General features: G+C 44.1%; 2 protein-coding genes and 2 pseudogenes across 2 annotated transcripts in view; 1 reads left to right on the top strand and 3 right to left on the bottom strand.

The window, feature by feature from the left end:
• CRHBP (corticotropin releasing hormone binding protein) overlaps window positions 1-25,610 on the bottom strand; it is an 84,736-nt gene extending 59,126 nt beyond the window's left edge. The window contains exon 1 of the mRNA XM_037143731.2: window positions 25,526-25,610. The gene's annotated coding sequence lies outside the window, so the exon portion shown is untranslated. The remainder of the gene's footprint in view (window positions 1-25,525) is intronic.
• F2RL1 (F2R like trypsin receptor 1) lies at window positions 9,699-25,779 on the bottom strand. Its single transcript, XM_037143716.2, has 2 exons — window positions 25,526-25,779; window positions 9,699-13,404 (listed from the first exon to the last, which is right to left on the bottom strand). The coding sequence occupies exons 1-2, from the start codon at window positions 25,605-25,607 to the stop codon at window positions 12,290-12,292; spliced, it is 1,197 nt and encodes a 398-aa protein (XP_036999611.2). The 5' UTR covers window positions 25,608-25,779; the 3' UTR covers window positions 9,699-12,289.
• On the bottom strand, window positions 14,971-25,563 carry LOC119048156 (60S acidic ribosomal protein P1-like; annotated as a pseudogene).
• LOC119035174 (mitochondrial import inner membrane translocase subunit TIM14-like) lies at window positions 17,543-24,767 on the top strand (annotated as a pseudogene).
• Window positions 25,780-26,176: the final 397 nt, after the last annotated feature.

Raw genomic sequence — 26,176 nt, 5'->3', positions numbered from 1 at the left:
GTTGAATCTACTGTGCAGATGGCTGCTGTTTGAATGCTTCAGTCCCTCTTTATGCAGAGTCTCAGGAGAAATCCCTGTGCAGTCTTTGTATTGGTAAGAGTCCTGACTGGCCCAGGTAATCAACTTGTGGACACTGTAGATGGCCTGGCTGATGCTTTGTCTTCTCTTTGGCTGCTGGAAGGCCTAGGGTGACGTCTCAGGATCGCCTTGGCCACGTCCATGATCTTACCACCTGTTGTAACTGCAAACACCTACAGCAGTGCTGGTGTTCAAATGGCTTAACAGCAGGCACGATGCAGGATTGATCAAAATGGGCAACAATTGTAAACAGTGAGCATCAGCCTGCCTCTGTGGCCAGGCGGCTAAGGCAGACAGGCAAAACAGAGTGAAAATAAGAAAAAACCTCAGCGTAGTTTTGTTTTATTCACATTTGTTAGATACAAGTTCAGAGAAATAGTCCGTTATGGTAAATGATACCGACATGCCCCCTCCGTGCTGGGGATGCAATAGGAGGTCGAAGGGACTGTGGTACACTGGAGAGCCCATGCCCTGTTAGGAATGGTGTATGCGCCCCGGCTGGTGTCCCTTGGTTGGTTGGAGTGCCTCCCATACACCAAAATGTTGCTGGTTTGATTCCGCATCAGGGCCCATACCTAGGTTGCGGGTTCGACCTGCGGTTGGGGAGCCTCAAGGAGGCGGTCAGTCAGTGTTTCCTTCTGACATTGATCTCTCTCTCTCTCTCTCTCTCAGCAATGAAGAAGGGTCCTCAGGTAAGGATTAAAAAAAAAAAAAAAAGAAATGTTATGTGTTCCTCATGCCCAGGTAGTTGCAGCCAGATTAGACAGAACATGGATCAGAGTTCCCAGAATTCCCAATACTTTTTAAAAATTTTTATTTATTTATCTTTAGAGGGGAAGGGGAGAAGGAGAGAAATATCAGTGTATGGTTGCCTCTCATGTGTCCCCTGCTGGGACCTGGCCTGCAACCCAGGCACGTGCCCTGACTGGGAAACCAACCGCAGTTGTTTGGTTCGCAGACCCGCACTCAATCCACTGAGCTATACCAGCCAGGGCCCAATACTTTTTTAGAAAAAGCAAAAAGTCAGAAATCCTAATAGTATCAGTACTCCATGGAAACCCCCCGGCACACCTCAGCTCCCCAGGATGCTCAACAAGCCCTGCCAGGGCTCCCATATCACCTTACACTTTTCTCTCTCCACCCACAGGAACTCACATTAAGTGGTGTGTACTCTTTCCAAGCACTGTTCTAGGCAGTTTAAATGCAGTCATTCATCTCATCCTCAAAAATCTCATGAGGAATTATTAGCCCTGTTTACGACTCATTGAGTGGAGGCATCTGATTCCAGGGCACTTGCTCTTCACCTCTAGGGGGCGCTGGTGGGAGTGTCTAGCTCAAGCAGTTTGTTGAGAAACTGGGTGCCTTACCCTTCCGGTTACTCAGAGATTTATGGGCTCTAAGTCATCAGGTACAGTTCTTTCTGCTTTCCGTCCCATTACCGACATGCCTGTCATGCCCCCAGTCTGCACTCACACGGCCACAAAGTCTTCTTCACAAGGTCTGTGCAGTTCCCAGCCTGCAAAACCGTGGGAGCAAAATGGCTAATCTCTACCGGGAAATCAAGATAAGAGCACTCACTTTACCTTATCTTTCCAGGAGGTCCCTGTAAGGTTTACAAACAACAAAGGTGGGTGATTGTTTCTAAATCTAGTACAGTCACATTGAAGTTTGATGTGGGAGAGCTCTGGGCCTCGGGGTGGGGTCTGGGGAGAACCACCAGGGCAGAGGGTGCCTGCCATGGGCCTTCCTCTCTAAAAGATGCCTGTACACTTGACCTCAAAGGAGACAGACGGAGACAAAGCAAGCGAGCCAACAGCCTGATGAGGCTCAGAGCCCTGGGGTTCTTTTAGCTCTTGGCCCTACTGCACAGTTAATTTCCTTCTCGCTCCTATCACCATGCTGGCCTCCTGCCTGAGTTCATTCACCTTGAGGAATTCAAGTTAATGTTCTTGTCCAGGCAAAGGATCCAGAAGAACCTTCAAGATGAGGCCTGTCATCTGTAGGTGTCTCAGGAGACTTAGTTTTGTGCATGCCGTCCCAGACACCGCTCTCAGGGAGACGCAGCAGCCACTGTGTCCCTCCTCAGAGCAGCCAGCGCAGGCACCATCAGCCCTTGCCTAACATCACTCTTGGCCCAGAGGAATGCCATTTGAATGGAGAGAGACAGACAGATGCAGGTCAGGCAACACCCAATATACACAATGGCGTCTTGAAAGAAGGAACTCCGGAATAGATTCTGAAGATTGAAAAGCATCTCATCCTAAAATGACTATTTTATTCCCTAAAAATGAAAATTCAGAGGGCCTAAACTGTGTGTTATACAATGATGGACATTCTGGAGATCAGAATGAACCTGCAGGATCAGAAAGCACCCACAAAAGGTCTGCACTACCAGTTCATGACAAATCCCGTCCACGTGGAGTCCAGGCCCCGCCAGCCAGATCCAGACGGTGGCCTAGGTCCTGTTCCTCCACATCCTTAGGAGCTTACTGAGATCTCTGTGAGGCGACCACCACATGGCAGAGCACAGTGATGAGAATTTTAGTTTTCCTAGTTGCTTCCCATACGTGCAAAATGATCAGATGATAATCAGAGTTCTTGGTCAACACTGTTTTAACTTCTGTAGTACGATTTCTAAATTGCCAGTGGAGTGAAATTAGCAAAGTCCAAAGTGTAGAGAAATCTATAACCAACTTGGTTTCTTTAACAAATAAACTGCAAGAAGAAAAATCCATGAATTAGGAGACTTAAAAGCATCAATCAATGGCAATGTGTGAGTTATATTTGGATTCTGATTTTTTTTAAGGCTAAAGATTTTTAAAATATTTTATTTATTTATTTTTTAGAAAGAGGGGAAGGAGAAAGAGTGGGAGAGAAACATCAGTGTGTGGTTGCCTCTCATGTGTCCCCTACTGGGGAACTGGCCTACAACTCAGGCATATACCCTGACTGGGAATCGAACCAGTGACCCTTTGCTTCACAGGCCCATGCTCAGTCCACTGAGCTACACCAGCCAGGGCTGAACTCATTTAAAGCTAAAGATTTTTTAAAAGCTAAAGATGATGCCAATTATGACATTTGACATAAGTGGAGATTTGAACACTGACAAGATATATTAAGGAATTACTTTTTTACGGTATTATTTTAAAATTCCTTGTCTGTTAGAGTCATTGAAACATTTACAAGGAAAGTATAATTTCTGGAATTTGCTTCAGAAGAAATGGGATGGGAAGGTGGTTGGGTTAGCAATGAACAAGGGTGGATGGGTGGATGGGTCGCTGAGACTGACTGACATGTATGAGCTTCCGTGTATGATTCTGTCAACATCTGTGTACGTACAAAGTTCTCCACAATGTTTTTTAAAAGAATTCTAGTTGTAAAACTATCACTGGAATAAATACTATCATTTCCCTCCTAGCTCGCAATTTTTTTAAACCATAAATTCTGATAAACCAGTTATATTTTTAACAAAAAAATCTCCGTTTTACAAGTCTTTGTTTGGAGGGAAAACCTGCCACCAATATGAACTAGACACGGTCCCCTCTGAGAGCCCAGGTGGCTTCTGAAAGTGCTCAGAACAGGAAGCTGGCTAAAACCGCCTTCTCAGGATTCGGAAATTAAGTCTACTCAGTGCTACCTGGAAGCTCTAATTAATCGTTTTACGAACTGAAGTCATTTGTTCCAGGCTACCTAGTGAAGCTAGTGTGAGAAACTTGAACCTGAACCAAGGCCTGGCAGTGTTGAGAATTAATCTCTCATCTCCAGAGCTGCCCGGACTCCAAGCTCTTTGGTAATAGCTTGTTGGAAATTGCTCTGCCTGGTTTCAGGAGTTGTAACTACCCCCCCCCACACCCATGGCTAAGGATGAGCAAGTAACCTCGGGAATGTGAGCCACAGGAGACAAAGCTTGTCTCTGGTAGCAAATGCTGCCTCAGCTTGGTCAATAAAAAAAAAGCATGGTCGATAGTCGATGACGGGTAGGACTCCTTACAGCGAGGGGTAACCTAAGCCAGACACGATCACTTGAAAGGCCATCATGGAAGGACTTGGGGGGCTGCAACAAAGAGGGAGTGATGGACCCTTGCCCCCTGGCTATTCTGACATAGCCCAAGACCCCATGTCCTGTGAAAGAAGTGCTTCCTGGCTCTAATCCACTTAAGCCTGAAAACCTGTGTGGGGAGGTGGTACAGCTCCTTGCCTTGCTAGAGGGGTATCTGGGGTGATCTGACATAAGAAAGAATTCCTAAAAATCCTGTGAAACCTGCTTTGTTAAGAGTGCTTTCATTCATATGTTAAGGGTCCAAGCAGGAAATGAGTATGTCTCCCAGAGTTTCTGCAGTCCCCTTTCCTGACAGACACTGACTCAGACTAAGCCCTCAGATTTCTTTGAAATGTTATCTACTGTTTGATCCTTGCCGCCCTGTATTCCTGTGTATTACAACCCAATAAAAACCCCTGGAGAAAGGGGCTCCAGGCCTTTTTCCTCTGAGAAACTGGCCACCTCTCTGCCCCAAGCAGATCATGTCTTCGTAGTGTTTACTTTCATCCGTGGCAGACGGGGGGACTTGAGGGCAAAGTTGCCCCCACACCAGCTGTAGTAGCTAGAGCCATGCCCTCAAATTCTCCACAAAAGAATGGTAGAGAACTTTCTAGAACCAGGCGTGTTCCAAATGCTACAGGAATTTTCCACAACCCACCCAGAATAACTTAGGCTTCCTTTCAGACATAATACAAAGAGAAATGGGGCTGAGTTTCCCCAAGGCCGGCACCTTCCAAATGTCACACCTCAGTGAGAGAGTGGCAGGAGAAAAACTATGCCCCAAATACAAAAGCAAATGAAGGAGGAAAAACACAGCTTCCTTTCTTCCAAGAGGCTCACAGCTGTGCATGATCACACTCAGATTTTGTGAAGTTCAGATGAGCAAGTATTTAAGACCATGAAAACTCAGTGCTCACAGTGGCGTAGGTAAACGGACACTCACACTGTTGGCAGTTGTGTAAACTGCATCACTAAAGGATAGTAATCAGAACTGCACATACCCTTGAACCCAGCAATTTTACTTCCAGAAACAGTCTTCCCAAAGACACACTCACCATCACTATCTCCCTCTGGGTTGCAACGCTCATCTCCATATTCTCAGGACAGATAACAATCGCCGTTTGCCTTTCTTGCCCCATAGTCTCTACTTACTTCCACAATTACACTCTACAGGATCATCTACCCTCACTGTGTCCACTGCTTTTTCACGCTTGTTGAACACACCCTATTGTGGCTTCCGACCCCACCACACCAGAGACTGGTGGTCTGGTCCAAGTCACCAGCGTTCTGCATGTAGTAAGGGCCCCTGGCCACTTCTCTGTTCTATCTCACATGGGTTCTCAATAATGTTCCACATGATCGACCACTCTCTCCAGACACCCCTGGCTTCCCTGACAGCAGTCTCACTGCTTTGTCCCTGTCCTCGGAGTCAGTTCTCCTCAGTCTCTTTTATTGGCTCCTTTTCTGCTCAAAAGGTTCTAAGTGCTAAAGTCTGACCAAGTCTTCTTCTCTTCACCTGTATTCTCTCCCCGGTGCTTCTCACCAAGTCCTTTGCTTTAAAAAGCAAAATCTGTATTTCCAGCCCTATTCAAACATCCAGATTCAGATATCCAAGTGCCTTAACTCAACAGTTCTACTTCGCTGTCTAACAGGCAGCTCAAACTCTAGATGCCATGGACAAAATGGAACTCTGGACTTTCAACCCCCGTGTTGAAAATGTTACTACTCATTATTTCATCCGCAAAAAAAAAAAAAAATCTATGCATGATCTTGGATTTCTTTTCCTCACACCTTCAAACTTATCTCCAACACATTGCCCAAATTACTTCCCTTCTCTCCATCTCTATTATCACTCTAATTCAAGCCAACCTCATCTCGTGCTTGGATGGGTGGAATTTCATCCCGTTCTTGCTTCTCTTCCCCTTCTATAATCCATCCATGCTTTATTGTAGGCACTGACCTTTTTTAAATTTAAGATTTTATTTATTTACTTTTGGAGAGAGGGGAAAGGAGGGCTAAAGAGAGGGAGAGAAACATCTATCAGTTGCCTCTCACACACACCCATCCGGGGACCTGGCCTGCACCCATCTGCCCTGACTGGGAATCAAACCAGCGACTTTTCGGTTTGCAGGCCCACGCTCAGTCCACTGAGCCACACCAGCCAGGGTGCCAGTGATTTTTTTAATTACCAGTAAAACAAACCTACAGCATCCCACCTAGAATGGGAGTCAAGCTACTTACCCCCTTAAATCCTTCCGTCACCTAGCACTGCCTCTCTCCAACCTACTCGATCCCTCTCCCCTTTACTTATTTCCATAAAGCCCTTGCTTTTGATGCTCTCAAGACGGGTTGTCATTGATACTGCAACTTAAATTTCATCTCCTTAGGAAGCTTCTCTGATCCCCTAATAGAAAATACTCTTAATATTTACCCTTCCTTAAAATTTAGTACTGGATATTTTTCTTCTTTTCAGCCTCTTTCCCATTGGAAAGTAAACTCCAGGAGAACAGGGTTCTTGTCTGCTTTGTTAACAAGCCTTGGCACACAGTGCGTGGTGGAAGAACAGTGAGTGAACATGTAAGGACACAGGAAGACAGTCACTCAAGTATCGCTTGTGCAGCAATACAAGTATAGCAAAAAACAAAAACAAAACCACACAAAAACCCCCAGCCCTGGCTGGTGTAGCTCAGTGGATTGAGTGCAGGCCTGCGAACCAAAGGGTTGATGGTCGATTCCCAGTCAGGGCACATGCCTGGGTTGCAGGCTAGTTCTCGGCAGGGGACGCAAGAGAGGCAACCATACATTGACATTTCTCTCCCTCTCTCCTTCCCTTCCCCTCTAAAGATAAATAAATAAAATCTTATAAAAAAAAGAAACCCAGATCCTACCTAAAAGCTAAAGGATTCCTTAAATTATATATAACTGTACAATGGATACATTTAAAATAATGAGGACAATCTATAAATGCTGATATGGAAATAATGTCCAAGACCTGTTCATATTATTAACCTAAAAGTGAAAGAGGCTGTCAAAGTGAGAGCCACAAGCACTGACTTGAGATCAAAAGAACAGCCATTCAGGACACACTGATTCAGATTGGAGCCCAAAGAGTGTTCAGACTGGGAGACCAAAGCAATGGGTATTTCTGAGAAAGAGAAGGGGAACAATTAAAACAATAGAAGGAATGCATTTCTGTTGGTGCAGATAACATAATGGTGAAGTTAATTCTAAATAATGATTTAGTTGTCAGTCTGGTACCTCAGTGGAGTAGTCACACCATCTGCTGTGTTACCTTGGCAAACACTTTTCTGTAACACAGGGTTGCTCTGGCCCAGGTGAAAGATTACTTTGTCCTCTTTTAACAGTCCCAATACTGAGGCATTAGATACGTAGGGCAGTTCCTCTAGCGTGGCTCCATTTTAAAGTGGATCTACTTATTTATTTTTGTTTTTGACAATACGCCTGTTGTGGCAGCCAGCTTCCAAAACGACCTCCGAAGATTCTCGCTTCCCAATGCCCTTATGCAGTCTCTCAAACTGAACTGAAGCTAGACTGCATAGCCAATGGCATGCAGTGGAAACACACTGAATGACTTCTGAGGGGAAGCTCTAGCAGACATTACAGATTCCCCCTTATTCCCTTGGATCACTCTTTTGGGAGGAAGCCAAACTTTGTGTTATGAGGTCACTTGAGCAGCCCTGTGGAGAGGGCCACGTGGAGAGGAACTATGGCCCTCGGCCAATGGCCAGCACCAACTAGCCAGCCCTGTGGGGGAGCCACACTGTGGATCCTCCAGACCCAACCAAGCCTTCGGGTGACTGTAGGCTCATGAGATCCCTAGGCCAGAACCATCTAGCCTAAACTGCTCCTGAACTCACAACCCACAGAACCCGTGCAAATTAGTAAATGGTTATTGTTGTTTTTAAGCTACTACATTTTGAGTTAACTGGCTATGTATAAATATAAGTAATGCATAGTTAACTCCTATTCTACTAAAACAGCAGATAGGGACCCAAGCCTGCACATGCGTAGACCCAACCCACTGGTCACACATGGAGTGACGGGTTCTAACAGAGCGGGTAAAGAGGGGATACGGTCCCTCACTACATGCTCTTATGTTCTTAGATTTATAAAGATAAATCATATTTTTATAATCTTAAAATGTTTACTTTTTACAAAGTTTAAGCCAAACAATTATAAGAGAGATAAGCCACAGTAGCGGCCCTTCCTCAGCTTCCCTGTCCTTCGTTTTCCCAGACTTTCTCCCATTCCCAAGACCTCGTTCTGAAATAGGCTGTTCTTTAAAGGCTTTTGAGTAAGCCGAATGCTGAAGGGACTGGCTGTTTTTGTTGTTATTATTGATGTGTTTCACTGAGAACATTAACCCCATGATTGGACTGCTGCTGAGGCAGAAATTCTGATTTAATTATTTGCATTTAATAAGGCCATAATGTTGCAATAACTCTTTGTGGGATGAATGAGTGAACCACTCACATTACTGCTAGGTGCTGCTGGTTTGCTTAGTGTTTATGATGGAGCCCACAGGCTGGGGCTGTCATTTTGGAAAAAGGCAATGACCCAGAACTCTGGTTGTGCCTAGCTTCTCACCAGTAAAGACAGACAGATACTGGGAAATAATCCATAGACTGACCAACTGAGAGAGGCAAGGCCAGCTTATACCCGAACCCCAGAATTCTTCACCCTCTCCCTCAATAGAGACATTTCCAGGGGGGAAAAAAGACATTTGCAAAGAGGGACTCCAATTATTTACATTTAAATAAAACTCAGTGAATTTTCAAGGCTTGAATGAAATGAAGGGCTAGATCCTCAGGGTTTTGTTTCCTTTTTTTAATTTCAGAATTTCGAGTGGGGGGTGGACTAGACACATGCTTTTGACTAGTGTGGAATCAGAAACTTCTCTTTTAAGACAACCAAACTCTGTCGCACAAACCCATAGTTTTAATCAATGAGGCTGGGGGTCAGCAGAGACAAACTTTACCTTTGATTTGGTGATACATTCATTCCTCTCCTCTCCTGGGCCTCCGAAGGCTTCAGGTTACAGGAACAAGATGCAATCACTGAACTATGCATACTGATGAGATTATAGTTTCGGGATTTATGACGCTGAGATAACCAGGAAATTAATTACCCCTGAAACTCCTGCAGCAAAGAACCATAACATACAAGGAAATGCCCAGGAAGACAATTCCAAACAAGTCAGTTTAGCAGGTGTCCTGCATAGTGGGACGCAAATCCACATTCACTTTCAAATTGAGCAAACCCTCTTAGTAAATACAGCCAGCGGAATGCAAAATATTCAGACTTTGAGATGGTTTAGAAAAATCAGACCACAATAAGACGGCTAACACCAGAGCGACGACAACCACATCTAAGGCACTTCTCTGCCCAGAAGCGGGGCTCCTAACACGGTCCGTGGGGCGGAGTGCAGGTAGGCCAGCGGCTTCATGAGTCACTTCTCCAAGGCGCAAGGAAATCTAATCTGAAAGGCTTTTGCTTCCACCAAAAGCATTTTTATGTTGTATTTCTCAAATCATTTCTTTCACACTTCTTAACGTAAAGACTTGGTAAAAATGAACCAAGAAAAGCACTTCAGCCTCAATAGAGTGATGATTAAATTATGATTACCCATACATGGAATACTGTCTGGCCATTAAAAATGTGGCAGATTCATATGAACTGATCGAGAAGTTCATATACATATATATGTATATATATAGCACATACATGTATTTATATACACATACATATTCATTCTTATTTTAGTGCATTCATTCTTATTTGGAGGGTGGCAAAGAAGATATTTATACATTTTTGTTGTTTGACTTCTTTTAGCATGTATTGCGAAAATGACAATAAAGAAATGGCAAATGCCACTGGATCTCCCTGTAGAACACCTGCAGGGCCTGTGACAAACACTTGTTTGGGATCCCTTTTATCCTACCCGTGTCCACCATCTTTTGCTTTCTTACCATGGCTCAGTGGGTTGGGTGCCATAGCACAAGGTGAAGGATCGCAGGTTCAATTCCCGGTCAGGGCACAAGCCTGGGTTGTCGGCCCTGTCTCCAGCTTGGGGGTGTGTGAAAGGCAACCAATTGACCCCCACCAGCCTGCTAGGAGACTCAAAGCAGACAGAACAAGAAGACAGGCAGGATGCAACTGGCACTGAAGTGAAAGGGGATGGAGCAGAAATGAGATCTCACTAGCAGAGAGAGGGACAATAGCAATAATGCTACGGAACATGAATGTACAAATGTGCCAAATATTTCATCCTAATAACTCAGTGAGTAAGATCTTATTATCCTCATTTTACAAGTGAGGAGACTGAGGCACAGAAGTATCTAAGTTAACAAAACAAAGAAATGTTGGAGTTAGAATGCAGCCTTGCCCAGCAGCTCAGAACTTGCATTCTCAGCCACCAGGCCGTACTGCTTTAAAACAAATTAAAAGAATGAGGGTCTCTTATTTTCTGTCCAACAGATTGTTGAAATTTAAAAAAAAATGGTGCATCAAATGTAGATGGGCTTTTCAGGAAACAGTTGCAAATGCACTTTCTGGTAGAAGTATAAATTACTCAAGGCAAGAGTTACCAAAATTTTAAATTTTAAGTTGGTGTCTAATTTCCGCTGGGCCATTCCACTTCCGGGGACTCGGCCGCAGGAGCGCTCCCGGGGGTCTGCCCTGGGCGCTCAGTGCACCCCCATTTTAATGGGGGTGGGAGCCACAGGAAGGGAAGCGACTAGGGACATCACAATGTATTCAAAATATCAGATAGTCTGTGTCTTTTAAAATGAAGATCAACTATAGATGCAGACATGGAAAGAATTTTGAAATGTAAGTACATGAGGAACAAGTACAACAGAACAATGTGTACAGTATGGCCCTATTTATGTAAAAATAAGGAGTAAGCATTATATCATTTCTTCTTAGAACATTGCTTCCTTTTTTAAAATTCCTTCCCTCAGATATACACACACACACACACAATTCAGAAAGAAGTTATAAAAAAAGTCATGTTTATAAATCATACAAATTATTTCAAAATGTCACAAATACAAGTTGTATAAAGTCAGTTTGCAGTCAAGTACTTCTTAGATATTTTACTGCAAATCACATCTATTTTAGTATTTTTTTCCAAAAAGATGTGGTTCAAATCCAGCAAGTTCTTATTTGATAACAAAGGAACAAAACTGACAATAAATAATTTCTTAAAATACTAAGTGGTAAATTCTATTTCTAGTTGCAAAACTCAGGCTACCTGAAGACTTCACTGAAGTCAGTAAAAAGTTACACAAAATTTGTATTTTCATGTTTAAAATCTACACTGTATTTTCCTCAAAGTGATAATGATACATATAAAAGTTTAAGATCAATAAAGAAACTGAAAGACCCAGTAAGTCAACAAACTGATTCCATTAAAAGCTGAACATAAAAGAGACAGAAAACATTGTTTGCTCCTCTCTTTATAAGTGGAAGCAGCAGCCAGACCAATGGTTCAAACCCAGTATGCGGTAGCATCACGCAGAGGCTTTAGAATGCAGGCTCCTGTGCCCTGTTCCCAGACTCTAAGCTCTCATCCCCAGGTCTGATGAAGCTGCATTTCCAAACAAGATTTCCCATGATTTCGATGAGTTGGCACAAGAACCCCACTGACCATTTAAATTCTGCTCTCCAATCCTAACTCAATGCCATTGGTTGAAAGCCTAACTCTGGGCAGCTCCTTCATCTCTTCTGTCCTTATCTGCCAAGTCAGTCCATTGGACTGATCATCATTGCTGAGGGCCCTTAAACCCTAACAAGACTGTTATAAAGCCCAGATGTACAAGAAATGTAGTTCCAGCTGAGAAGTTAGGCTTCGAGCCATGGACAGTTCTTGCAAGTCAGTGGGTTTCTGTTATTGTTTGTTTGTTTTTGTCACCTAAAAAGTCTGCTTCTTGCTTCTGTAAATTCCATTTCTAGGAGCATCTGAGTAAAGGCATTAATTTGGTGGGTTTTCCTCATGCAAACAGAAAAGCTTCCAGCAATCCTGAGAGGTGCTGCATATACATGGTATGTGAAAAGAGCCACTTGGTTAGGAAACAACAGAAATATCTCCATAACGTTAAGCAAACTCTAACTCTTCCTGCGAAACTTCCACCAGAGGAGCTGCAATACTCAATAGGAGGTTTTAATGGTGGTTGAACTTGATGAGTAAGAGCTGGATTTCCTGGAGAATTTCTTTGATGTGAGGGATACTTGCATCTGCTTTACTGTACGAACGCTTCGACAAAGAAGAGCATTCTTTGCATGATTCCTAAAGTCTTCTGAGACAAAGTAATAGACAAAGGGGTCGATGCAGCTGTTGAGGGTGGAGAGGCAGAGGGCTACTAAATACGGGGCATAGACACGGCTCTGGCCCCAGTGTTTAATCGTGAAATAATGCACCACAAGCAGAAGGTTACTAGGAGTGAAGCAGATCAGGAACATGACCAGGACAGTGACAATAAGTTTGATGGCTCTCTTCCTCTTCTTTCCTGAGTTTTCATCAATGGCAGAAGACTGAAGTGTTCTGATCATCAGCACATACGCAGAAGCTATGAGGATGGCTGGGAACAGAAAGACTCCAATGGCCAGAGAGAGGAAATAATTGAACATGTCCCCCACCAACACCTCCTTCGGTAAAACATCATGACAGGTGGTGATGTTAAGGGCTGGAATGTAACTGGTCTGCTTCACGACATACAAGGGGATGGTAACCAGCAGAATCAGCAGCCATATTCCCAGGGAGATACCGATGGCAATGTTTGCATTCCTCTTAGTGTGCACCATGGGGTTCACAATGACCCAATACCTCTGCACGCTGAGGCAGGTCATGAAGAGAATGGAGCAGTACATGTTGCCGTAGAAAAAACCAATGAGTACCTTGCAAAGAGATTCCCCGTAAATCCAGTTGTTGCCATGTATGTGATAGGCAATCTTCAAAGGTAACCAGATGATAGAGAGGAGGTCTGCCAAGGCCAGACAGGCCATGTAAACCACAGCGGGGTGCTTCTTCTTTGTTCGGAAAAGAAAGACCCACAGGGCCATGCCATTACTCGGCAAACCAACCACAAATACAATCATGTAGACAATTGGAAGAAAGACAGTAGTCAGTTTTCCAGTGAGGAGGGAGGCAGAAAACTCGTCCACAGAAAAGCTCGGCTCCGCTGGAACTTCTGTCCCAGAGATATGAGATGGGCCATTGACCTTGTTACCAATTAGACTTCTTCCTTTAGTGGATTTATTGACTCCTGTACGAGAAAGGCAAGGCAGACAAGGGTCATTACCAAAATCAGTGTTCCTGCAGTAATGCTCAAATGTTCAAGTGAAAACACTTTAGTTTAGACAAAGACAGAAGGATACACAGAACACTTACCAACTGGGGATTTCCTCGGTGCTTGGATTAGTGGGATTCCTACTGCCTGGCTTGTTTCCTTGTTTTGTTTTTCAGTAGTCTTTTTTTTTTAATTGGAGGGTCGTGGCGTATGCATATAATATCGATTTCTATGAATCTCAATAAAACTGACTGTATTCAATTTATTTTTACAAAGTGTCTATACTCATTAATTCCTAATTGTTCTTATAATGGCCATCTCACTCTGGCTGAGATGGGATCCTGCTGGGCCTTATCACAGTTATTCCTTGTCCCCAAACCCCACACAGGGAGATCCCCAGAAGCACAAGGGACATTCCTTTTCCAGCCACAAGGACAGCCTCAGCCTTGGCAGGGATTCTCCCGCTTCAGTGTGGGCCTCCTGGAGACCTTCCCAAATTTGTGTTCTGACTTTCAAGCAAGTGAACATAGCAAGCTTTAACAACTTACACTCTCATCCGCATTATTATAAACTAAACTTGAGAACCCACAAATAAATGATGATGTGTTCAGCCTACAACCTGCTCAACCAAGTGTTCCTGGACCCGCAGAAGAAAATGAGGAACAATTTGAGGACACTGAAGAATCTCATTTTAATTCTGGGGAAGAGCAGGCCTTTCCCCATGCAGAGAAAACAGGGCAAAGTATACTACAGTATGCCAAGGAGGGTGTTAAACCTACTCCTGAGTTTATCTGATAGTTTTTATGCTTAGTCACCACTTTTCCTTGTCTGGCTCCACACCCATGTTCAGCAGGCTGAGTGGCTGGCCTGGGTGGAGGGTTAGAAGGTGTGGAGATCAATACTTCACTTTTTACCTAGTGTTGAAGGTTGAAAGGTGGCCCCTAAGAGGTATGTTCATGTCCTAATCCCTAGAATTTGTGATCACTACAATATTTAGAAAGAGGGTTTTTGTAGATGTAAGGAAGGATCTTAATGAGATCATCCTGGATTATCTGGGCTGGCCCTAAATCCAGTGGCAAGTGTCTTGGTAAAAGAAATGCAGAGGAGAGAGGGGATGAGGTGTGAAATGCCTGAGAAATAAGCCAACAGCCACCAGAAGCCGGAGGAGGCAAGAGGCAGTCCTCCCCCCGCCCCCGAACCTTCAGAGATGGCACTTTAGCTTCAAACTTCTGGCCCCCACAACTGTGACGAAGTCAAGTTCTGTTGTGGAAGCCACCACTTTTTGGTAATTTGTTACAGCACAGGAACTAATACATTTAGGACAGACCTACGTCTTGTTCCTATTTCTTTTATAATTTTTAAAAGGACATAAATTATTTCAAATAAAAAGAATAATCTAACATAATACAGTGCTCTTCATATACCTATCACTCATAGTAAGAAACATACTCTTTTTTAAAAAAATATAAATGTCGATGCACTATTTTTTTTAATTTTTATTTATTTATTTATCTTTGGAGGGGAAGGAGAGAGGGAGAGAAACAACAATGTATGGTTGCCTCTAGTGCGTCCCCTGCTGGGAACTGGCCTGCAGGGAACTGGCTTGCAACGCAGGCATGTGCCCCAACTGGGAATCGAACCTCAATCCTCTGGTTCGCAGGCCTGCACTCAATCCACTGAGCTACACCAGCCGGGGCTCAGAAACATACTCTTCATGGTAACCTAGTTCCAATAGAAATATCCGTAATAGAAAGATGAGTTTCACAAAATAATAATTATGCAGGAAACACCCGGTACTTTCTATTGTGCTCTATTTCATTCTTATAAGAAGCCAGTCACCACCCTCTACATTGACTTCATGAACCACTTACATGTTTTTCAAAACCGGGTAATAGAGTGACTAATTGTGTGACCCCAAGGGAACAGTACCAATGTATTTACAGATGGGTGAGGTGTCTGTGGAGCTTGCCCCAGGCCCCAAAATGGTAAGGATCCCTCTATAAGATTATAAGTTTCTTTAATTCTAGGGCTGTGTCATAATTCCTTTATGGTCCCCATAGCCCTTGGCACAGCCCTGGACGTAGGTGTTCCACACACCTGCAGTGGATGGAGAAGCTCAGCGAGCCTCACCAATGAAGGCAGAGGGGAGATCCGAGAGGCATAGCTTTCCACCAATTTTGTTAGGGCCCGAAAACCACACAGACACCAGCAGGCGGTTACAGGAGCACAACTCTACAAAATAAACTAGCTGACTACCAGTAAAATTAACTTTTTTAAAAGCGATTTTGTTTATTTTTAGAGAGAGGGGGAGGGAGGAGAGAACATCAATCAGCTGCCTCAACCTGCACACAACCCAGGCCCACAAACCAGGCCCGTGCCTCCCTGCCCCCTCCAGGGAGCCAATTGCCTGGGGCCAGGGGCCTTTCACTCTGCTGACCACACCCAGTGAACTGAGCCACAGGGCTCTGGGCAATGCTAACTTTTTTTTTTCCCTCAAGATTTCAGCTTTTTATTGAACTTGTTACAAAAGAGCTTTAGTCCGAAAGACCATACCCTATATCATTATTAGACTCCTCAAATACCTCTTTCTTTGTTGCTACTTTCTTCTCAAAGGGGTGGAGGGGCAGTGGTGAAGGGTCAGACCTCCTGCTGGGGCAGGTCCACCAGCCCCTACTTTGCAGACTAGGCTCCTAATGTTGACATTGGCCAGAGCCTTTGCAAACAAGCCTGGCCAGAAAGGTTCAACATTCACACGGCTGCTCTAATAAGAGCATAGATCTTATCCTCTGTCACTGTCACCTCATCCTCTGTAGGATAAGGGCCAAGTAGACACAGGTGAGCTCTGAGGCAGAGGTCATGGTGTGGCAAGCGCTGTGGGATGCAGGACTAGTTGCCAGATGCAGTGAGGGCCTCACCCAATATGGCCTTAGCTTCGTCAGAAGGACCTAACCGGGTGCAGCTGGGAAGAAAGGGCGCACTAATGCCTAGTAAGGGCTCAACTCTCAGCATGTGTCTGGCATTGCTTTCAACACCTGACATGCATTAACTTATTTCACTTTCACAGCTGTACAGTGTAGGGCAGGGGTGTCAAACTCATTTTCACGGGGGGGGGCACATCAGCCTCAAGGTTGCCTTCAAAGGGCTGAATGTAATTTTAGAACTGTATAAAAGTAACTACTCCTTAACTAGGGGCAAGGAGCTCTACATTTGGCCCTTTGAAGGCAACCTTGAGGCTAATGTGGTCCCTGGGGAAAATGAGTTTCACACCCTGGTGTAGGCACTCTTAGTAATCCTCATTTTATAGATGTAGAATCTGAAGCATAAAGAAACTGAGTAACTTTCCCAAGGCGAAACAGTTGTTAGGCAGAAGAGCCAGGATCCGACCCCAGGTAGTCCACTTCTGGAATCCGAGGTTCTAACCTGTACACCACACTGCACCTCTGAGGTCCTGGGGTGAGGTTAGTGACGGTGTCCATGGAGACCGGCAACCTGTGCTGACTCCACACGTCTTCTCAAACAGAAAATTCTAAATGTAAAGGTTTACCAGTTAAAAACCACCCTCTTTAAGTAGGCCCCTCCCCTCCAATGATTTACATATTTATTTGTATTAATATCAACAAGTTCTGGAAGGCTTTCAGAGGTTAAGAGAATCCTGTATATTCTCCATCCACCTCCACCTCGCTCACCAGATCTCCAGAGAGGGCTGCGGCGAGGCTGGTGACCATGCGTAGTGAGTGGGTTGGTGTTCTGAGAAACTCATCATCTGAAGAGCTAGGACACCCCTAGAAACAGCCCAGCAGAGACCAACGCAATGAGTTAGCCTGCATTACTGCAGGGCATAGAGCCACCAAGATTTTAAAATTATCAAAAGGAACACCCATTTCTTCCCTTCAGTATATCTATTTTAAAAGTTATACAACTTGCTTTTATAAAATGAAGGAAAATCTTGGCATTGATTGTTCAGTGAGTAACGTCACAAAAGATAACAACCAGACATTATGTGCCTAAGGGAAGCGGCACCTGTGAAATAACCTTGCAAAAACCCCAAACAACAAAAGCCAAATTTGATCCAGCACCTCTGTCTACGCCTGTTTTAACAGAAATAGAGGGGACGATGGAACACAGTAAATACCACAAGAATGCACCCGACAAAATCCAGACTGTGGAACCTGTTGCGGGGTAAAGGACCTGCTTTCTTCCAAACAAATTACGAGGCAAAAATAAGAGAAAGAGATGTGGAAGTAGACTTGTAGGCTAAAAGACTTAAAGGACATATAACTTCATGTAATACATAGACCTTATTTGGATCCTGATTCAAACAAGCTATTAAATTATGTTTATGACATCTATAGCCAACTAGAAATTTGAACATCGATTAGACATCTGAATATATTGTTTGTGGTTATGTTTGAAAAAGAAATCCCATCTTTTCTGAATACATACTGAAATATCTTAAGGTTAAATTAGACCTGGACTTACTTCACAATCACACAGTGATTGGAACCGAGACCCTACTGTGGGAGTGTGAAGCTGAGCAGCTGCCGTGGAACCAGCACCTCCTGCTCCTCGGTGTACACTCAAGTCAAGTGGGAACGCATGTCCGCACTACACTTGCATGTAACCGTTCGCAGCAGCACTATTCCTAACAGCCAAAAAGGGGAAATGACCCAAATACAGTCAACAAATGGATGGATAAACAAAATGTGGCATATGCATAAAATGGACCCTTATTTTACAATAAAAGGAAGTACCGATACATGCTACCACACAGAGGAAGCACGAAAAGATTATAAGAAGTGAAAAAAGCCAGTTACAAAGGAACATGTATTATATGATTTCATTTATATTGAATGTCCTGAATAGGCCAATACATAGGCAAAAAGTAGAGTAGTGGTTGTCAGGGGCTGGGGAATGAAGAGATTAGGGGTTCCATATAAGGGGGTGGGTATTTTGGGGGGGTAATAAAAGTGTTCTAAAGTTGCCCAGATTATCATTGTGGCTCAGTTGGTGTCACCAGTTCAATTCTTGGTCAAGGAACACACCTGGGTTGCAAGTTCAGTCCCCAGTGGGGGCCTGTGCATGAGACAACCTGTTGAGATTTCTCTCTAATATCAATGTTTCTCTCTCCCTCCCTTCTTCTCTCTCTAGAAACAATACAAAGAAGAAAACTTTCTTTTAAAAAAGGATGGTCCTGGACTTCTGCCAAGATGAAGGCGTAGATGGAAGCACTGTGCCTTCTCGCACAATCAAGTTTAAAAACAACAAAGTTTTAGCAACAAAAACACAGCCAAACAACAGAAAATTGAACTATACGGAAGTCTGACAACAAGGAACCCTTTAGCCAAACCGGCACGAACAGATCAAAACATGGCTCAAGAACAACTCAGAGCCCCAGAGCCAATAAATCTAAGCGATGAAGAAATAGCCAAACTTTCAGATGCACAGTTCAAAACACTGGTGATCAGGATGCTCACAGAACTGGTTGATTTTAGTCCCAAATTAGAGGAACATATGAAGGCTAAACTAATTGAAATGAAGAGAAATGCACAGGAAACCAATAGTAATCAAAAGGAAACTGGGACTCAAATCAAAGGAGTGGACCAGAAGGAAGAAAAAAATGATCAAACAGAAAAGGATGAGGAAACAGGAATTCAAAAAAATGAGGAGAGGCTTAGGAACCTCCAGGACACCTTTAAATGTTCCAACATCCGAATTACAGGGGTACCGGAAGGGGAAGAGGAACAGCCACCAGTGGAAAACTTATTTGAACAAATAATAAAGGAGAACTCCCCAATCTGGCAAAGGAAATAGACTTCCAGCAAATCCAGGAAGCTCAGAGAGTCCCAAAGAAGTTGGACCCAAGAAGAAACACACCAAGGCACATCATAATTACATAAGCCAAGATTAAAATGAAGGAGAGAATCCTAGAAGCAGCAAGAGATAAGGGGACAGTAACCTACAAAGGAGTTCCCATCAGACTGTCATCAGATTTCTCAAAAGAGACTTTCCAGGTAAGAAGGGGCTGAAAAGAGGTATTCCAAGTCATGAAATCCAAAGACCTACATCCAAGATTGACCTATCCAGCAAAGCTTTAATTTAGAATGGAAGGGCAGATAAGTGCTTCTCAGATAAGATCAAATTCAAGGAGTTCATCATCACCAAGCCCTTATTATATGAAATGTTAAAGGGACTTACCTAAGAAAAAGAAGATAAAAAAGATGAACAGTGAAAGGACAGCAAACTCGCAGTTATTAACAACCACACCTAAAATAAAAGTAAACTAAGAGGACAGCTAGATCAGGAGCAGAACCATTGAAATGAAGATCACATGGAGGGTTAGTAACAGGGGAGTGGGAGGAGGAGAAGGGGGGGAGAAGGTACAGAGAATAAGTAGCATAGATGGTAGGTAGAAAATAGACAGGGGGAGGGCAAGAATAGTAGGGGAAATATAAAATCTAAAGAATTTGTGACACATGGACATAAACTAAAGGGGGGGAATGGTAGTGGAGGGGTGTGCAGGGTGGAGGGGAATGAAGGGGGAAATAGAACTGTAATGGCATAACCAATAAAATATATTTAAAAAATAAAAAATGAAAAAGGATGGTCCTGTAAGATTGTAATAGAGCTGAAAAATTCCTATAGCTACTGACATTGCACACGGTGCTACGCATCGCTCACATGTTTGTGCTGATGCTGCTGTAAGCAAACCTCCTGCTCTGCCAGTCGGATAAAAGTACAGCACATAGAATTCTGCACGGTACCTCCTGCTTGATAATGCTAATCAACGACTATGTTACTAACTTACGTATTTAGTACACTATACTTTTTGTAATTTTAGAGCATAGTCTACTTATTGAAAAAGTTTGCTGTGCAACAGTATGCTGTGTTACACCAGCAGCAGCCTTATACATTTTGTTTACTGCATCTCCTGATTGCATCATTTTCTCTTGTGCCTGATTTAATCTGGTGTTGTTTTGTACAGTAACGCGCTGTACAGGCTTGTCGCCTAGGAACAATAATACACTGCATCGGACAGCCCAGGTGTGTAATAGACTAGGCTATCTAGGTTTATATAAATACCCTCTGTGATGTTTGAACAATGACACAATGGCCTGGCGACACATTTCTCAGCAAGTCGCCCCATTATTAAATGGTGACTGTAGTTCAATAAATTATGACCTTTATACAATGACTATTCCCCCTATAAAAGTACAGACAGGCTGCCACTATTGTGTTTCCTTGAGTACCTGTGTCTGGACATTTGTCCCTGCCAGTGGTGGCTGAATTGCATTCTGGGAGGTGTGGAATTGGTGGCTGTGGCCTCAGGGCTGGGAAGAATCTCGCTATCCAATGAGGTAGGGGAGCGGGGGGAGCAGGGGCAGTTCAGGGCAATCAGTTTGACTGACAGTTGCTGCTGTAGAATTTGCAAGTCATTATGTTTTGCAAGCCACGAAGCACAAGGAGCCTCAGGTCAAACAAGTTTTTCAAAGTCCACCAAAATCTGCCTTCAGTGGTGGCTATGACACAGATGGTCTGAACCCACAACGACAAAATGGGAAGTAGCATTAACACAGGTGTAAGCTCTATAGTCCACAAAGGGAAAAAAAGAGATGCTCAGTGATGAATTATGCTTTTAAATTTCCTGTACAAGGGAGGGTCTCCTTATGTAGCAGCCAAAATCAATGACGCTAAAGATTTACTAGAAGGTCAAGCAAAAAAAAATGAAGTAAATGTATGATGAAATTTATTATTTATGATTGTAAGTACCAGTTTTTTAAATTATAAAATGCCTCTAAGCTATAAATTTTAAAAATAATTTAGCACAAGCTAAGTCAAAGCCTTGATATAAGTTTCCTGTTTAAATTTGAGGGTTTTAAATCAGATTATAGAATATTTGGAGATTAATGCTTTATAATTATGGATAAATACATACCATTTAAATGGGAGTGTTGTTCATTACTTATTCAGCAAATAATTTGGTACCTACTTCAAGACAAAGTCAACATGATAGTCTCTGCTGTAGGGAACCACAATCTGAGGGAGACTGATAACTAGTAATTAAAATACAGTGTGATAAATATTATGTTGGAATTAGTCCAGATTTATCTTGCTGGGAAGAAAGTCCATCAAGACCCAGAGAGCTAGCTGGATCAATTGCTTGGAACCTTGAATTTGAAAGTGAATTTAGCTCCTGAAACACCAATTCAAAAGAACTAATGCACCCATATGTTCATAGCAGCACTATTTACAATAGCTAAGTACTGGGAACAACCTAACTGCCCATCAGTAGATGAGTGGATTATTTACATAATGAAATACTATGCAGCACAAAGAAATTCCTACCCTTTGCAACCACAAGGATGGAAGTGAAGACTATTATGCTAAGTGAAATAAGGCAGTTGGTAAAAGACAAATACCATATGATCTCACTTATAAGAGGAAGCTAATGAACAAAATAAACTAAAAGCAAAACAGAACCAGAGGATGGCGACAGAAACAGACTGGGAGCTGCCAGAGGAAAGTGGGGAGGGAAGGAATGATAGAACGAGGGGAATGGTATTAGTCAAAGAACGCGTACGAAAGACCTATGATTGATGACAACGGTGCAGGGATGGAGTGTAGGGGGGAAGGCAGGATGAAGAGGACAACGGGGGGAAAATTGGGAAAACTGTAATAGAATAAGAATAAAAAACAACAGGAAAAGTGAATTTAGCCTCAACTTTGACCTAAGCAATTGATCTAGGTGTATATACCACACTGACATAATCCAGACTTATAAATTAAAAATGTGACTTAAAAAAAAAAGTATCCACCCTGGCTGGTGTGACTTAGTGGACTGAGTGCCGGCCTGTGGCCTGAAAGGCTGGTGGTTTGACTCCTGGTCAGGGCACATGCCTGGGTTGTGGGCCAGCTCCCCAGCTGGGGGTGTGCAAGAGGCACTGATCGATGTTTCTCTTGCATATTCATGTTTCCCTCCCTCTCTTTTTCCCTTCTCTCTAAAAATACATAATTAAAAAAAAAAGCATGGACAGATTGCTACACACTGACCATGAATAAATTTATTAGGTTAAATAAATTATAGGACAGCATGTATATCATTATCTTTCTATTGTTACAAAATATGTATTTGTGCATAGAGAAGTCTGTGGAAAGAGGAGAGATTTGGAGACTTTCACTTTTTTTAACCCCTGATTTATATAAATTGGATGAAATGTGTATAAAACTTTTAACTTTCCAAGCACTTTTTTTTATTTTAAGCACTCCTCACTGAACCGCGTATAAAGCAAGTGCTTTATTGGTGTTAACCCTGCTCTGGTATCCTTTTCCCTACTATCTCTTCACCCCAAATCTTTTGTTCTCAAACTTTGGAAGCAGAGACTGAAAAATAAAAAGCTTCGGTCGTCGAGTACCTCTTCCTAGGTAGGTAGGTACAATTTAGTAAATTCTTACCTGTTCCTGCAGGATGAGCTCTTTTCATCTGAACACCTTCCCAGCTAATAAAACCTTAAGAAAGTCAAACACCGACTTCACTAAAACACCACTTATCGAGGTTAACTACTAACTACAAGGCAAGCCAAGAAATTAACACAAATTTAAAATACCATCTTCATGTTCATTATAGCATTCTCTTATTACAATACATTGGAAATACCCCACATGTCTAGCAATAGAGGGCCAATTTAAAAAGTATGATACAAAAATTCTCCTTCATTTTACAGCCCTTAAAAATGTTGTATAGTTACTAACATGCTACTGATGTTCATATAATCCCAGACTTGTACAAAAAGATTTTTGTGCAAGACTACATATTTGTTGCAGAGATGCTTGAAAGCATGGGAACAGATCTGTACCAAAATGTGAGCAATGGTTACTTGGAGGCGTCTTCATTGAGTTCTTTTTTTTTTTCTCCTCATTTTTACTCTACAGTGATAACATGTATCATTAAAAACCAGTAACAAAGAGAAGTTTCAGTCTCCAAAAGAACAATAGAGTGACCATCATAGGGGGACCCCCAGGCTTGTGATGTGGCAGAGAACAGTACAGGCCTGAAAGAAGCCGATTTAAATGCCCAACTGCCATCAACCCACCAGGTCACTTTGGGCAAGTCCCTTCACTTTATTGTTCATTCACTATTTACCGAGGTCCTTTATTTAGGTACTAACTGTGCTGGATCGGAGACGATGAGAGGGTCCCTGGCTTCCAAGAGTTCACAATCCAGTGTAATCCAGATTAAACATATTTACACAAGTAATTATCAATTACTGTTTTGATAGGAAAGAAAGCAAAGCCTGGTGGAGTATTTTCCTTGCACACTGCCCCCCTCACCCTCCACCCCAAGTCAGCGGCCTGTATCTGTAAAGTAAGGTTGCATTCTAGCCTGAGTTTCCCTCCCCGAGGCAGTCTTTTGGGGTAAGGCCTTTGGGAAGAAAATCCAGGCTGTTATTTGTCCTGCAGCAAACTGAGGAGCACGCAGAAGGGTCAACTAAAAGGGGCTGAGCAAAGGCATAGGCTGTGAGGGGCAGAAAAACATTGGCGATACTCGGTTTCTTAATCGAAATCAATTTGTTTTCAACTTGGGAGGAAAGGTACCCTACAAGGGAATAAAAGTATGCAGAGGAAAAAGAAAACACCCAAAGTGCAATATTAAATAGTTCTGGTTAACAAGTAACTTCATTTTTTTTTTCTTGTTCAATTAAGTTCACCTTATGCTCCAGGAATCCCCCAGTCCCAGCCCAGATACTTGGTAAACAAGAACAAGCCAACAGGCAGTGCAAGCTTCCTATAGGATGAGTCTGAATCATAAAAGCACTGAATCACCTGCACCCACATGTTTTTCCAAAATGTTTGCATTCTAAATTTAGTTCCTGAATTTTAAGTTTCTAACTTTAAAAGGTAAAGGTAAATGGAGAAGTGTTCATCATTTTCAACACTTCTGAAAATGAATAAATCACGACCATAAAATGTATACAGCGGTGCAGTTTTCAAGCATATATCATAATGTGCATTTCTGTAACTCCAGAGGTAAAAAGTCACCTTCTTCAATCTAAGTCAAACTCAGTGATTTGTTCTTCTACAACCTCTTTTTGAAAAGGATAAAAGTGAGAAACTGCCTTCTACAGCAGGTCTGCAAATTTCCCAGGGAAATAAAAACCTCCCATTGAAGGCAACTCGGCCAGCCCCAAATAGCGGGGGTCGGTTAGCACCACACTAGCGCGTTCTCAGCATCCCCCACCCCCACATTCTCAGAGGCCTGCTCAGCCTGGGAGATTCCACCCCACCTCCAGGTGTCCAACTGGAGCTCACCCAAAGCAGGACACCCGCGGAACCGGCAGCCGTGAAAAATGTGGCACCCGAGCACCACCACCCCAGTCGGCTCTCGGGCCGTTCGGTTCTTGGAGCTGGCAGCCAGTGTGAGCTCGGTGTGGCAGGCAAGGCCCCGCGAAGCCAAGGCCCTGAGGTCACCTGGCCGAATAAAGGCAAGGTAAGGTTCAAGGAGTTTCATTCGTAAATCTGCGTGACGCCCAACAAACTTGAAGCTGAGTGGTGGTTACACGGGGAACCTAAGGGGTCCGGTCCAGGCCCTCCACCGATGCCAGAGCACCTGCGGGCCCCGGTGGGTCTAAACGCCGATCCCAAAGAGGGAGCTCCAAAGGCTTGAAGGAGTTGCAAAAGAAAAGTGAAGTAGAAGGTTCTAGGCCGCGGCTCCCACTCACTCCACCCCACCCTGGGCCACCAACTGGCTAACTCCAGGGGCCCCATGGGACCAGCCCGGAGGAAGTCGCCAGGGTGCGAGAAAAGCTCCTTAATGACTTAGTGTTTGCAAAGACGCCAACCCAGGGGAAGGGAGCCTGAGCCCTCCGGGTACCCGTGAGACTCCAGCACTCCATTCCCTTCCCTCTCCGGGTTGTCCCATTCGGCTGCTCTCGGGACACTGGGACCCCATCGAGGCCGCTGAGTCGAGGCTGCGGGATGTAGGGGAGGTGGCTGGCGTCAAAGGAACACCGTTCGCGCACCTGTCCCGCTTCCAAAACCTGCCCATTGTGCCCCGGACCCCGGCTCCTTAGCGGCACGAGCGCTCCTAGGCCAAGTTGCTCACCTAGGATCGTGTGATTGCAGGAGGCAGAGGCCGCCAGCAGGATGGTGCCCCCCAGCAGCCACACTGCGCTCGGCCTTCGCATCCTTCCAGCAGTCCCGTCGCCCAGCGAGCGGGGAATTCGCCGTCACTGACTGGAAACTCAGACCTCCGCTCGACGCTCGGAGAGAAAGCCACCCCCTCTCACCTGCTTCTAATTGTAGCCTCTACGCTCCTCCCCAGAGCTGGGTAAGTTTCAGTGAAACCTTAACGCTAGCTGCACCTGAGGGAAGCCACGCCCCTTGGCCCCGCCCCTGCGTTTGTCCCGCGCCCCGGCCCCGCCTCCGAACACCTGGCTCCGCTTTTACCCCCAACCGGTTCCACGCCTCCACCCCCGCGCCCCCGTGCGCCCCAGAGCGCTCCGGACTCCAGGTGCCTAATCCACAGTTCCTTGACTGCCCGAGGCGCCCGCAGCCGCGTTGGCCGAGTGAAGTGGCCCTATTGGAATGCAAATGGTGGGAACGCTTGGACTCCGTGTTCCTCCAGGCCTGGACAACGCCCAAAACTGCCTTTAACCTTTAATCACTCCTGAGGAGACCGTGTGTTCCATCTTCCTCCCTCCCCTAAATGGCAAAAAGCCGAGACCCGAGCGCACTGCTCTGATCGTCGCTGATT

Source organism: Artibeus jamaicensis, unplaced genomic scaffold (genome assembly GCF_021234435.1).
Source record: "Artibeus jamaicensis isolate MK-2021 breed Jamaican fruit bat unplaced genomic scaffold, CSHL_Jam_final contig_373, whole genome shotgun sequence".
Taxonomy (NCBI): domain Eukaryota; kingdom Metazoa; phylum Chordata; class Mammalia; order Chiroptera; family Phyllostomidae; genus Artibeus; species Artibeus jamaicensis.
The sequence above is the reverse complement of the archived record's forward strand: the minus strand, read 5'-3'. Positions and strand labels throughout refer to the sequence as shown.

What these genes read in the sequence shown, in the direction of transcription:
- F2RL1 (XM_037143716.2), bottom strand. Translation starts at nt 25,607, where the DNA reads ATGCGAAGGCCGAGCGCAGTGTGGCTGCTGGGGGGCACCATCCTGCTG. An exon ending in CTGCAATCACACGATCCTAG is followed by an intron (nt 13,405 to 25,525) that starts GTGAGCAACTTG and finishes TTTCTCGTACAG; the next exon opens with GAGTCAATAAATCCACTAAA.